The 14,179-nt window shown below is 36.1% G+C and overlaps 2 protein-coding genes across 3 annotated transcripts; one reads left to right on the forward strand and one right to left on the reverse strand.

Moving 5' to 3' along the window:
• Nucleotides 1-389: 389 nt before the first annotated feature.
• On the reverse strand, nt 390-4,716 carry LOC113719295 (probable protein phosphatase 2C 15). The gene is made up of 9 exons (XM_027244501.2): nt 4,248-4,716; nt 3,635-4,106; nt 2,853-3,024; nt 2,602-2,755; nt 2,464-2,527; nt 2,219-2,326; nt 1,903-2,028; nt 1,526-1,758; nt 390-817 (listed from the first exon to the last, which is right to left on the reverse strand). The coding sequence occupies exons 2-9, from the start codon at nt 3,854-3,856 to the stop codon at nt 598-600; spliced, it is 1,299 nt and encodes a 432-aa protein (XP_027100302.1). The 5' UTR covers nt 3,857-4,106; nt 4,248-4,716; the 3' UTR covers nt 390-597.
• Nucleotides 4,717-9,105: 4,389 nt separating this feature from the next.
• Nucleotides 9,106-13,975, forward strand: LOC140032829 (nicotinamide adenine dinucleotide transporter 1, chloroplastic-like). Of its 2 annotated transcripts, XM_072073607.1 has the most exons (9): nt 9,108-9,534; nt 9,691-9,786; nt 10,692-10,798; nt 11,475-11,523; nt 11,693-11,805; nt 12,613-12,707; nt 12,949-13,037; nt 13,137-13,231; nt 13,354-13,975. In XM_072073607.1, the coding sequence occupies exons 1-9, from the start codon at nt 9,453-9,455 to the stop codon at nt 13,741-13,743; spliced, it is 1,116 nt and encodes a 371-aa protein (XP_071929708.1). In that variant the 5' UTR covers nt 9,108-9,452; the 3' UTR covers nt 13,744-13,975. The 2 variants fall into 2 exon arrangements, with proteins under 2 accessions (XP_071929709.1, XP_071929708.1); XM_072073608.1 differs by lacking the exon at nt 9,691-9,786 and having other exon boundaries at nt 9,106-9,534.
• The last annotated feature ends 204 nt before the right edge of the window (nt 13,976-14,179 follow it).

Raw genomic sequence — 14,179 nt, forward strand, 5'->3', positions numbered from 1 at the left:
AGAGCAAGCAATGGTGCATGCGTTTTTGTGTCTGAGGAATTGATTTTATAATCCTACATAGCACTCAAGAACATCCCTCCGTTTTGGAGACTTTTTTAGTGAGAAAACTTGAACCCAAGATCTCTGAATTATAAACTCCCCGTTTTTCAATCGAGACTACCATGTTTCTCATAATTTAGCCAGTTCTATCCTTCCTTAGCCTTGCGTCCAAAAGAAGAAGAGGAAAGGGAAAAAAGGAAGAGACGTATGTGATGAATAAGATTATTTTTCTTAGTTCTCTATCTATTGCAGGAAACACAACTAACAAATTTCCAAGAAAAAACTCAGAGGAAGACCATTAGTTTCCCCTCTCCCATACCATGTTTATGGCTTGGCAAAATCCTCGAGTCTTTGGGGATTTGGTTGCTATCCAACGTTTTCATCATCAAAAGAAATTCAGAATCTGTCAATGCCTGTACAGCGGGTTGTCAAATATCTAGTATGAATAATGACGTTCCAAGAAAGCTTAATGTAGATACTAAATTAATTGACCAACCAATAAAAATATCGATCAATAAAGAATCGGGATTCGAAAATTCAGTGCAAAAAATGAAGGAATTATACTACTTTAACTCCACTGGGCCGTTTCCCTTCCATGGCATCCTTCTTATTACGACAATCAGAACAAAGGAAAGGCCCTTGCCAAGGCTTTGAGCTTGTGGAGAATATGGAACCAGCATGAACTGATATGCCTTCACTTGGAGCAAGATCAGTCTGGCAAACAGCACATATGAAAAGGCCAACTGTTGTCTGACCACTGGAGTCATCATTTCCTAATCTGCAAAGTATACAAGAAAGAACATGAAAAACTTTCTTTTATGCGACTGATGTCTGTTCCTGCAACTGATATCTAGTGATCATTACAAGTCATGCAAAAAGAGAATGCATGTTGACACGGTGAATGTGATTTTATAAATTACCAAATGCATCGGAACCATGTAATACTATAACCAGGTGTTTTCCTGGTTGATTGATATGAACTTTGGGAGCTGATATTTCCTGAACTTAGTCAGTGGAAGTTCAATGAAAGTAATACTTAATAAACACTATCTCTAATTTTTTGTGAATCCACTCTATCACCAGCTGTCTAAGGAAATATTTCTGAGGGTTACCATTGTTCTGAACCATGAACATCACTCTATCCAGTATAATATGTCTCGCAAATTGCAGAAATCAACTGATTAAGAGTACCTTCAAGTCTCCTTGAAGAAAATGACTAGTTAACTAAGAAGTCAAGTGTTCTGCCCAATCCTGTCGTGATCCCCCTAATACTGATGACCTCCCAAGTTGAGATGAATATGAACAAGATTAAGAACACCCAGAAGGTTTGGTCTCATTCTATACCACTACCACTCATTAACTATTCAATCTCATGTAGTTCTGCAGATGCAGTAGCAGGTTAACAGTTCAAAGTAAAACAAATTAAAGAAAATTATTTGCCAGGTGAAGTCTAAAATTTCAATGCTGTAGAGTAGAGAAATCTAACCTTTCTGCAAGCATTGCTGACCCTTCTTCAAATAATTCTTCTACTATTCCTACAGCTGATAGCTTCTTTGATAGTCTGCTGGAAGAATCACGGAATATCTTTCTAAACAAAAATGCTTGGAATTTGTTATACTTCTTTGGTGGAGCGGGAGGTTGAACAGTGTTATCAGGAGGAATTATGTCAACCACTATACAAGTTGTGTCATCCTTAAGGCCGCGTGTCCTCAATGCTTCCTGAACAACATACAACAGCGCACTTTCAAAAAGTTCATTTGCTATCTAATTTCAGTGCCAGTCACGTCTTCCAGTTGTTTAGGTGTCATGTGGTTAGGTGCATGAAGGTCATGCATGCATATTCTCAATTTGCCGATAAATTACCTTAACCACTTGTCTTGCAGCAAGTTCTGCAGGCAATCCACGACATGATTTTGCTGCCACTTCTGAAGATAATGCATCCCAAATACCATCAGATGCAATTATCATCCTCCCACCTGCATTTGATAGCTGGACCAAGAGAACAGGAAGGTCAATAGCCAAGTCAGTCACACATTAAGCATCATCTAAACCAAGGAACTAACAAGTTATATAGCAGGGGGATAAAATGTAAGAGAGATAGTGAAACAGTGACGAGAAAAGAACAGAGTAAAATTGATTGAATGAGCATAGAAGAGGAAGCCAAAAACTGAGCAGATACCTTAACTTGTTTGACATGAGGTATTGGAACAATAAATTCCCCAACATCCATGTCTCCAATTGATCTTGAAAGGCATAAACCCCCTGGCCAACAACGAAGGGGACCTATCTGCGCACATGAAGTAAGCATGTAATTTCACAATCTGAAAACCAATTAAGAGGCAGCTGCTTCTGTGATCAAGCCCATTGGTAAGACCACTAGAAGCATAACCAGAAACAGAAAATTAAGGACTCTAAACAATCTACCTCAGATCCGCCAAAAATGCTCAGCCTTCCAACCTCACCTCCACTTGCTGTAACTCGTTCCCTTCTGTAATTAAAAGACACAGATTAACATCTGCCTAGAAGAAGATGAAACACTGGAGTTAAAAGTTAGGTATTTACTCCTCAACATTTTCTTCAAGTCTATGATCAACAGTCAGCGCTGTGACAGCACCACCCTGTGTATCCAAAACACACCGTGAATCACCAACGGATGCAACTGTCACAGTCCATCCATCAACTATAACAAATGTCGCTGTCGTTCCAGAAGTTTGGCCTGTTGAAAACAAGATAATAAAAAGAATTCATCTTCTTAAGACCATAACAATATGCTAGGTGGCTGGTAAATTGCTACAAGTAACAAAATGTCATGCCTCTGCTCTGAAATTCCTTGTCAGTTTTCACAAATCCTGCAACTAATGCCCGAGGCAGAGCTTGTAGCCACTCTTCCCGTCCAAGTCCACGAGGAATGGCGCTCAAAATATGATTCAACAAATTATCCCTAGAAAAAATTGCAGCAGCATTTCCATTGTGCCCATCAAAGACCTGAAGATTCGCAAAACAATAAGATCATAATATATGATACATAACTTGTCAGCTTCAAGAATCACGTTATCCAAACATCATCAACTTCTTCTTGATGATATTACTGGCCAATTGATAGTAGTGTCATTCTTTGTCAATTAAGAACCTCAACAATGTCTAAGTTCCAGTACCTGTTACTGACACCTTCCCTGTTAATACTCCTTCATTCATAATTAAGATTACAGGAAATCTCTTACCACATAAATTGTGATCAAGACTTTGAGAAAAAGGAAAAGTGATATAAGTTCACCGCTATGAATGCCTTAGTTCTATGTAAAAGGATGAGCTTTCAAAGAAACTCAATGATTGAAAAGCCCAGTACATGTTTCACCTAGCAAAGTTATAAAATTTAACATCCTTGAACACACACACCACCAACCCCCCCCCCCCCCCCCCAAAAACCAAAAAAAAAAGTAATAATCATCACACAGAGTACAGAAAACGGGGCATGATTTCAGAAAGCAATCCTAAGCATGTTGCTGACTGAAGTGCAAAAGCAGGATGTTGATCTGCTCTTTAACCACTTTAAACTCATATAAGGATAAAAGGTTTCTTTAGAGAGATTACTTACAGCAAAAACAGAGAATGATGTTGAAGGATTCCCCAAAACTCTCTGGCAATCTGTCTTTGTTAAAACATAATCCTCTCCTTTCCTGGACTGAGTCGCGCACCCATATCTCACTGCTGGCTTCTCCATTTTTTCATTTCTCAGTTCTCTGCTAAGCAGTGCAGCTAATGGTACAAGATCATGCTGATGCTTGTGTCTCTCTTCCCTTGACCCCATTCTTGTCATCACCTACTCCCCCTCCCAATTCCCCACAATTCAAAATAACTTCTAATCCTTCCTATACCAAAACTCGCACTAATCCTTGCATCTCCGCATCCGTCATCTCTATCACTCCTGAATAAATTCCCATCCCAATACCTACAACCAGTTCCTCTAGGTAGTTTACTTTTCTCCCTAGTTATTAAATCTCAGGAAAACCCGCGTCAAGAAATTACAAGTTTTTTTGGCCAAACAAGCTTAAAGTCGCAGCTTTTATCTGAAACCAATGAAACAGAGGAACAAAAAAGTGCCAAAATTAAGCTAAGATTTGAGAAACCCTCAAAGCCAAGGTATCAAAACAACGCCATTAAAAAAAACAGCTTTGAAGTTGAAAAACCATTAATAAGATGGGATTTACCTTAAAACAGAATGCTCGCTGGAAGTACTATGTTTCTCCACGAATAAAAGCCAAAATGCAGATCTGACAATGACTGCAAAACTTCTCCTTTTTTTTGCTTGAAGAACAATGCAGAGTAATAAAGAAGGGAAATCAACGCGGTTTGATGACAAGGTATGAACTGTAATGCTCCAATCATCAAAAACACATTACTTAAACCTTAAAAAATTAAAAAAAAAACCAACATTGGAGACTAGAGGAAACACACCCCACAATTTCATAAACACGCTTATATATGGTTGTGTGTGTGTGGTATGTGGCTGAGTGATTGAATTCAGTGAATTGTTAAACAGAGAAAAAAGTCAGCAAGGGAACATTCAGCACTAGCCTCAAGAAAGGCAAGCAAAGATCCTTACTTTTTTTTGCTTTTCAGTAATTAAAAATTAGTGACGAGTCCTGGGAGGCAAAGCAATTATAGGGGAAATGAATATATACTACCTTGATGACTGATGAGAGAAAGCTGACTTTATGGAAGGGTAAGAACATGGATGTAAGTTTTGATTAAAAAAAAAAGAAAAGAAAAAGAAAATGGATGTAAGATTGGTTGGATTAGCTGGCTTGAAAATGAAAAGAAAATAAAAGAAAAAGTAGGCAAGATAACAAAAAGCGAGTAATGACCGAACAAAATTGATTGGCACTTGAACGTTGGATTAGCTGTCTATTTTATGTTTACTTCTCTTTCTTACAATTATTTTGATGATAATAAGTGGTGAACTATACTTTATATCCTTGAACTATACAGCGTTACATTTAAAATTTTTTCAGTATTTATAATTATTTTTCTATTCCAAGAATTCAATTGTATCAAACAAACACAATGATGGTGTTACTGCCAAGAAGTAGATAAAATTGACCACATGCTTAATCAATTCCTAATTAACAAACGGAATGTTTTCATTAGTAGCTTAAAATGTCATAAAACATAGGGGACAACTTGATACAATTAACAGTCCATACTGGCAATATGAGATATAATTATAATTGAGCAGAGAAAAAATGATGGATTTGTTTGGACAGAGTATTATTTAAAATATTATTTGAAATAATTACTGTATTACTGTTTATGATGTGATGCATGTGAGATAAAAAAATAATTAAAATATAAAAAAATAAATTAAAAAATATATTTATGATGCAAGCGATTGCCCTGCTTTAAACTATGCTTTCTAAAAATGTACTAGTATTACAGTTCAAAACTTACTAAAAACTTTAGCAAATACTAAAAACATAGCCGGTATGAGTAAGATTGCTAAATACGTGTGGAAGTGGAAGTCACCGACTCACCTACAGGGAAAAGTGACCGCTCTGCTGAGTCTGTGTCTATGTTCTATCCAAATCAATGGACCATTTCTTTTTTTAATGGAAAAGTTTAAGTGATTAAAATGTAAAAACTAAGCAAAGAAAGAAATTGAGAGGAGGGATGGGACCTTTTAGGAGATAAAACAAAAAAAAAAAAGGCTGACACGTGCGGAAAGATCATCTGCACTTTGCATGTGTTTCTGTGAAAAGCCTAATTATAGGCTTACCAGAAAACGCAGTTACCACGTTTGGATTTCACTGTCCTGCTTGCGAAAAAACAGCTGCAAGGAATGGTGAGCTGCATATTTGGTGGAAATTATTTTCTTTTTTTTTTTTTTTTTAAAAAGGTGTCCCAAAAGTGGTGGCGGTGCCGCTGCAGCTTGTGGCGGTGATCGGTGGTCCCAAAAGTGGTAGTGGTGGAGGTGGTGGCAGTCCTTTTGTAGTCTCTCTAAAATTTTATTTTATTTTAATTCTTTTTTTGGTTTACTGCTGGAAACAAGTAAACCCAAGTAATCTTCACTTTCAGTGAGCAACATCTCCTTCCGAATTGATTTTGCAATGATAATAACAGAATTTGGAATTTCATCTCAAAATTAATTAGCAATAAACGGAGTATTAATGTGAAAAAAATCTTGAAAAAAAATTCTTGAAAATTGGATGTGAGACATACCACATAGTATTAATTCGATGCGAGACATAATGTAAAAAAATTCTTGAAAATTGGATGTGAGACATTTTATTTTATTTTTTTAACCAATAAGATATTAATACTGTCTTAGCTAAAATTCTTGTTCCTTTAGTAGATAGAGATAGAGGTGTTCTTTATTACAATTTGCGCATACATTTTGAACGGGACTCTAGCCCGTTCGGATTGCTATTTTTAGGAATTTTTATAGAAAAATATATTATAACGATTTAATGTACGTGAGATAAAATGATAATTAAAAAATATATTCATAAAAAATATAAAAAATTTTCTGCAAAAAATCACAATGCGGCACAAGATATTCGAGCCCTCGAGCGGCCAAAAGAAGGAAAAGCATTGTGCAGACTTTAATGGAGTTAGCTTCTAGTTCTAGTCCTCACCCAAAGGCCACATGGAGACAGAATTAAATAGGGCCGTGAGATGAGGCGGGATGCAACGCAACATCACTCAACGATTTTAATTGCTATAAACCTGTAGGCAACTGTATATGTACGCAAGAAATAATTGCCAGTCGTTTTCATGAGAGATGTATATTCAATTCTTGGCCTCCCAAAATCACAAATTTTGCTCCAGTTGATATCTTCTCTTCTGTTACTAATAAAGGAGAATGAATGCATATTAAAGGAGGATAGTCTCAACTCTCAACAATTATTGAAAAAAATTATCTCTTTGGCTGCATTGAAGGATTTGACGAATGATTTGAAATCTTCACAAATTTCTCGAGTTGTTTAGATTACTCAAGAAATATTTAGATTTACCTAATTTTCAGAATTATTTAGATAATTGAAAAATTGCAAACTCAAATGCTTTTTTTTTAAAGTAATCCATGTAACTAGAGCGATATGATCTGCGTGAATTTCAAATATTTCATCAAATTTCTCAATGCAAATGAAGCCAAAAACAATCAACATCGCACTAGCTGTTGAGGGATGGTACTTGTTAGAATGTGCACTAATTCGCCGCATTAATTCACGCCTTGTACAACAAATTTAAAGCATCAAATTCCTGGTTTTGGTAACTCTTAAACATCGATTGATGGTTACCGTTTCCTACCTTGCAATTTTCTTTAGCTGTTTGAGACAGTTATTTTCTTGTTGAATGAATTCGTTTGCTATAGGTTTAGATGTCTAGCTCCTTAAATATGCCCACTTTTCAATGGCTGAATTCAATTCAATAGATACTAGTTGCAAATAAAGCAGCCAAAATTCTCCTTAAGCTGGCGCCTGGTTGTACTTAAAACACAATTAGTAAGTTGCAGTTAATATACTTCTGTTCCCTGATGAAATAGGAATTTTGCGAACATCCAATAGGGAAATTACAGTTTTAATTGTGTAGGATAATCTCCAAATCCATATGAAATCATTTCGAAAATACAAAATGAGAGTGGGCAAATAAATTGCCTGCGTGGCAAGTTGATGATCATGGAGTTTGCGGTCTTCTTGAATGCAGGGACATTGTCACTTTGATCAAACTTGTACAAGAATTTAGTCATTTTTTTTAAGGACACAACCGAGAAATGACGGGAATTAAGTATAAACCCCGACCCGTTTATTAAAAATTTTCAAAAAAGTACGTGGTAGAGAGGTTCTACCTCTTAACTTAGAGTAATTGAAAAATTAACAAGCTCCACATTTATGGTATTATTATGAAGGGGGGGGTTGGGTTGGGTGGTACGAGGGGAAGGGAGTGTAAGCAAGAAATCTCGAATTCGAGTTCTTCCGGTTGCACTAAATAAAAAGATGGAAGGTAAATATATGGTATTATTATGAAGGTGTTTGAATTTTTTTTCTACTTAGAAATCTTGTCGTGTTTGTATTATTTTGCCGATTTTTAGTACTCCTTTCGTTTCTTGACGTTCTTTAAAATTATTGGGATGAACTGATAGTTATTATTTACGTACTTTTTGGGGTCTTCGGAAGAGTTCCAAACTGAACCGGAAAAGAATCTGACGAGTTCAAGATGAAGATATGGAGAATTCTTTCTTATGTTCAATCTTCAACTATTTGGTCCTCAGTCCATGTCAATGAACTTTTTTTCTGTTATTAGTCAAGCCAGCAATTCAGTAGTTGCTAATAAGGCATATGGTATTTTTTTCATGGAGTAGACTGTAAACTTTTCCAAAGTCACTTCCTATTAGTCAAGTCAGCAATTCAAAGTTAATAAGGCAACGTGGTATTTTGCTTTCCCCAAAAAAAAAAAAAGGGCATATGGTATATGCATGGAGTAGAAAAATAGGGAACTAGATAAATTAAATTGATTCACAAAAATATTTTATTTCCTTAAACATGTTTTCCACAGATGCTAAACAGCAAAAGGTTAATGAATTTACTGAAATAATTCTTTGATTTACTTTGTATTTAGTGTCTTTTTTGTAAAGCATAGCCAGCTTTCGAGTGCCATCCCTATCCTTTTTTGAATTAATAGACTAGTATTGAAACTAATTATTTATATAAACTTCACTACTTAGCATAGCCTTTTTTTTCAGTGTTGTTCCAAATTTTCCTACTTCCCTCCCAAAAAAAATTTGATAGTCTATTATTTGTAAAAAAAAAAATATTTTTATCTTATATATATTATATCACAAAAAGCACTGTAATATTATTCTAGAAAAAATTCGAATAATTCCCCCACGTACATCCAAAAACAAAATACACCAACTGTCATAGGCTAACGGAAGTTTCTTGCAAAAATGATATAGAATGGATAAAAATTTTCGATAAGCATAATCTTGATAAAATTAGTAAATGAACCAAAAGGGCAAAAAAAAAAAAAAAAATCCTGCTTTATCTAATTTTTCAAGAAAATTCTCTCCCTTTTTATTTCTGTCCTTTATCGAAAGGCGTGCCCGACTCGACACGGTCAGCCTAACTTTGTGTAGGGCTGCTCCAAAAGCACAATTCTTCTTCATTCTTTCATTCTTTTCTTCGTTCTACCTTTTTATCCCGAGTGTCAAACACGTCCTAAGGACTTCAGATCAACGCAACAGCCCCCTTTCCCAATTTAAAAAATAAAAAATATATATATGATTAAAAATAGCAGTATATGAGTATAAATAGATATACTCTGTAGTAGTATCAATAATTTTGCCTGTAACTTATGTAATTCTATAAAAATTGGGATCAAATTAGAAAGTTTAGATTTTTAAAAAGGCATCGATCAGGATGTCCAGCGCCGCCGGCGGCGGCGGCTACTGTCGGAGCTATAGAGAGATCATATGGGACGCCGGCGCCGGTGCCGCTGCAGGTAACCACTCAGCTCAATTTTGCCTCGCCTTTATTTCACATTCCTAATTTTTACTATTTTGTTTGGTTTGAGCTGAAATGTAGTTGAATTGGGATTCTTTTCCCTGTGTAAATTATTTAATTTGATCAGAAAAATTGTTCTGTTATTGTGTTATAGGTGCAATAGCTGCCACATTTGTATGTCCATTGGATGTAATTAAAACAAGATTGCAAGTTTATGGATTGCCTGAAATGGCTCGTTCTGGTCATAGAGGTGTGTATTGTACTTTTGATTATTGAATGATTTAAACATTTCCGTTTCTTATTTTGTTATTTTTTCGGGTGATCTATCATGCTTATCTCTATGCAAAGTTAAACAAGCAATGTCTTGAAAATGGGAATTTTTGGCCAGAACAAATAGGCTTGTGGACATGGATCATCGCTGGATTTCGTTGCAATGTTAATCTGCATATATTTTAAATGTGGATTCTTTGTTACATTTTTCTGTATTTGAGCTCATTGGGTGCCTACTAAACTTGTTATTTGCAACCAAGCGTGCGAATGTGGCACTAAAGCACATCTTTTAAAGTAAATATTAGTTAAGATGGTTTTATCATATATTCCGCCTACAAGCTGCTCATGTTCTGCGTTGAGTGATTCTTGGTGGACTAAAGTCCTTTTTTGGCCTATAAAACGCTGAAAAAAGCATTTGATTACTGAACTACTAAAAACAATTGGGAAATATTCTGGATCTGGTACAATTCCAGTGTTCCTATGATTATTGTGATCAGAAGAAAGCAAGAACTTTAAGTAAGTGTAGTAGCTATATTAGTAGCATTTCTAAGGTTAGACAACTTGTGCATGATTCTTATTCGCAGCGTATGAGCTGTTTAGATGAGTGTGACTAGTGATGTCAGTCTAGCATAATTAGCTCGACTTGCACAATATAAATCTCGTAGCCATAATTGGTTTCAGCGAACTATCTGCATACAGGTTCCCAAGATTAGTAATCTTAAATGCCTCCTATTAGTAATCTTAAGTGCCTCTAATAGGAGTAGCACCTCCAATTTAGATGATTTCTGTATAATTTCTTTTCCTTCTTATTCTTTTTCTTCATTTTTGGGCAAAATAAATATTTTGCTATGCAATTTATGCTTTTTATCTTTTGGCAACTTTCAGGCAGTGTCATTATTACAAGCCTACAAAATATAGTACGAAATGAAGGTTTCCGGGGATTGTATCGGGGCCTTTCACCCACATTAGCCGCATTACTTCCAAATTGGGCAGTGAGTATCATTTTATTGAGTATTTTCAATTATAACATCTGAAACTTTTATGCAATATGGAATATGAGAATATAGTCAGATTGGTCTGTCATTTCCCTTGTGGGTTGCATATATTGGTTGCTCTAAATATTTGAGTCTTGGGATATTGGTCAGATACACTCTATGAAACTTCTATATGTGATAGAATCAGCCAAAATATGGTTTTGTTGGACTGTGTGGCTATTTGCTGCTAACACCCCCGCCACTACCCCTACCCCCCTGCGGGAGGGCGAGAAAAAAAAATCCTTTTCTTCTTTTCGTGCCCCCAGCAAAATTTATGCTTCTACGTCTATATATCCAACTTTTGTTCCTTTCTTAGTAGGTAAGATTACTTAATTTCAGACCCATGTGACTATTATCTGATAAAGACAAAACACTATAGATTGTAACCAGAATATATGCTCACACCCTAATTCTTAAACACAATTTTCTGAATGCTTTAGGCATAATTATAGGCTAAAGTAGCATCTATCCTTTCTGCATCATAGTTTTTCCACCTAATAGCAAGTGGGAAGTAATTTCTTTTCTTATCAAAAGTATGCAGGTATCTTCTGCTCATTTTAATTGGCATTAGAACATATTGCTGTCCTTTTCCTTCATATGTCCTCTAATGACACAAGCTCATGTGAATGTGCAGGTATACTTCTCTGTTTACGGACATCTCAAAAGCCTGTTGCATTCACATGGTTAGTTCTTCTATGTTACCGCTTTGCTCTCTCATGCTTGGAGTTTTGTATAGATGTTTATAACTTTATAGATTTTTGCCTGCCTTGATGCATAGTGGTTATCAGACCATTAAATCTTTGCTACTCACTAGGAATTACATTCTTACAATGTCCTATGGTGGACATGCAGTGGATAGCAGTGGTCAGTCAACAATTGCTGCAAATGTGATTGCTGCTTCTGGTGCTGGGGCTGCAACAGCTGTTGCAGCAAATCCCTTGTGGGTTGTTAAGACCCGACTCCAGGTATGTTGATGTTGTTTATGCTCAGTCATAATGTAGAAATTCAACTTTGCTGGTTAGATTCTTTTGAAAGATTCTCTATTCATATATCAAACCGAGGCATTTCTTTTTGAGCAATTTGATGTAGCATGAAAGCTACATTCCTGTCCTACTTCAAGGTATCTAGCCAATATTTAAGATGCATAAATTTGTTTAGCTATTCCTCTTGATAAGTGTATTTGTTAAGAGAGCTGATGGATTACAAAAGGTCAGCATGGAACAAATTCTGCAATTTATTTCCGTTTGCAGTGTAGTATTTTTGAAAGTGCAAACAAAAGAGTGTGTACGCATTGTGAAATCCAATTAGCTGAGCCTTCTGTGATCCCTAAAAGAGTGTAATTCTCATGAAGATGATTGGAGCATTTCATTCACTTACCAGATTTAAGTCGGGCCCGCAACTTTGTTATGTCAAGTTACCTACGGGATGTTTAACTGGTCGTGGCCTGGACAACTTGTTACTTGCACAATGTTTAAATGTAATGCTTGTTTCCCTGTATTCTGAATACATACATATTCAAGTTCAAGATTTCTTCATGCTGGCCATCATTATGACAAAGGGACAGTTTATTCAAGCCTGAAATTATTATCGAACCTATAGGTCATGGCCATGTGTCTAACAGTTAGTAGCCTTTTATCTGTTCACTGAGGGATATTTTCGTTATTATTTTGGCATTACCTGAGATACCTTTATTCTTATTGAACAGTTTTCCTTAGTCTAGGTTTCTTTTCTGTACATTTCTAATCTTGAAACCTTTTCTTTTCTTTTTGTAGACACAGAGAATGAGGCAGGGTGTGGTTCCTTACCATGGCATATTATCTGCTTTGAGACGAATAGCACATGAAGAAGGAATTCGAGGATGGTACAGGTCAGTGCAACTTGATCTACTCAAATCCAAATGAACAAATCTTGCTCCATTAATTCCACCAAGTTCTTTACTTAGTGCAAAGAACTTCTGAGACTCCATTGGACTGTTTAATCATTATCCTACGTGCTCGAGTGAATTATGCATTAGACAAATTGTCTTTTGACAATTATTGGATGCATAGCATATATCTCCACTCAAGAATCATTCTGTTTTCCAATTCCTTTTTCTCTGGTGGATACAGTGGCCTTCTTCCATCTTTAGCTGGGATAAGTCACGTGGCAATCCAATTTCCGGCATATGAACATTTGAAGGCCTACTTGGCAAAAAGGAGTGAGATCTTTTAACTCTTTTAAATGATTTTTTGGATTAAGAATTTGTTTCTCACGTAATGTCTAATTCTCTGTGGTCATATTGGTTTTGGCTTTTCAGATAGCAAAAAAATCAATGAGCTGAGACCTGGGGAGGTTGCAATTGCCTCTTCAATGTCTAAAGTTGTTGCCTCTTTAATGACTTACCCACATGAGGTAGGACTTGGTGTTTTTGTAAATACATCACAAATCACTTTGCAGCAAAAATGCCTTTTTCTCACTTGGCTACAATCTCATTGTTGATACCCATCAGAATGTCTGATTGTTGTGTACACCAGGTTGTGCGTTCCAGGCTGCAAGAGCAAGGCCGACTAAGGAACCCTGAGATCCATTATGCAGGTGTTATAGATTGCATTAAGAAGATTTTCCTTAGAGAGGGTCTTCCTGGGTTTTACCGTGGCTGTGCAACTAATCTTTTGAGAACAACTCCATCTGCGGTTATTACTTTTACATCTTATGAAATGATACATAGATTTTTGCAGAGTGCTATTCCTCCAGCAGAGAGGCGTTCAAAAGCACAACCTAAACCTGATAGCAATATTGATTCCCAGAATAGTACTGCAGGAAATGAAGCTAAGAGCAGTGTTTCAGATCAATCTCAAAATACATCTAACCAAAGAACTTTTATTCCTTTGGCAACTCCTGACAAGCTAACAACTAGACAGTGATTATAACCTCTTTAAAACCGAGGTTCCACAAAATTAAGTGGGTTTTTGTTGTTATTTATAGGGAGATCACTACGAGAAGTGATCTCGTTTTTGTACTTCTCAGCTAGTTACCGCAAGAGCTTGTTTGTTGTATTTGTTTGGTGGCTTCGTCTTCTTTCGTGTAAATTTTCCTTTTTGTTGGAGGATTCCAAGTTCCAATACGAAAAAAAATGGATTTATTTTTTCTTGTTCCTGCGGTAGATTCATTTTACTATAAGCTTGGACAATGTTATTCATGATGTTGATGTTTGTTTCTGTGCCAATGCCCCCTCCATCTTAAACCTTTTGCCTACTCCTCGTCCCCAAAAACATAGACAGGAAGAGATATGCAAGAGTATTGAAGCTTCGTTTCCTGGTGGTACGATGGAAAAACTAGACCTACCCAAACTGCCTCCAA

Source organism: Coffea arabica, unplaced genomic scaffold (assembly GCF_036785885.1).
Source record: "Coffea arabica cultivar ET-39 unplaced genomic scaffold, Coffea Arabica ET-39 HiFi ptg000200l, whole genome shotgun sequence".
NCBI lineage: Eukaryota > Viridiplantae > Streptophyta > Magnoliopsida > Gentianales > Rubiaceae > Coffea > Coffea arabica.

What these genes read in the sequence shown, in the direction of transcription:
- LOC113719295 (XM_027244501.2), bottom strand. Translation starts at nt 3,856, where the DNA reads ATGACAAGAATGGGGTCAAGGGAAGAGAGACACAAGCATCAGCATGAT. An exon ending in CTTGAAGAAAATGTTGAGGA is followed by an intron (nt 2,528 to 2,601) that starts GTAAATACCTAA and finishes TTTTAATTACAG; the next exon opens with AAGGGAACGAGTTACAGCAA. An exon ending in TCAGCAATGCTTGCAGAAAG is followed by an intron (nt 818 to 1,525) that starts GTTAGATTTCTC and finishes TATACTTTGCAG; the next exon opens with ATTAGGAAATGATGACTCCA.
- LOC140032829 (XM_072073607.1), top strand. Translation starts at nt 9,453, where the DNA reads ATGTCCAGCGCCGCCGGCGGCGGCGGCTACTGTCGGAGCTATAGAGAG. An exon ending in TTGTTAAGACCCGACTCCAG is followed by an intron (nt 11,806 to 12,612) that starts GTATGTTGATGT and finishes TTCTTTTTGTAG; the next exon opens with ACACAGAGAATGAGGCAGGG. An exon ending in TAATGACTTACCCACATGAG is followed by an intron (nt 13,232 to 13,353) that starts GTAGGACTTGGT and finishes TGTGTACACCAG; the next exon opens with GTTGTGCGTTCCAGGCTGCA.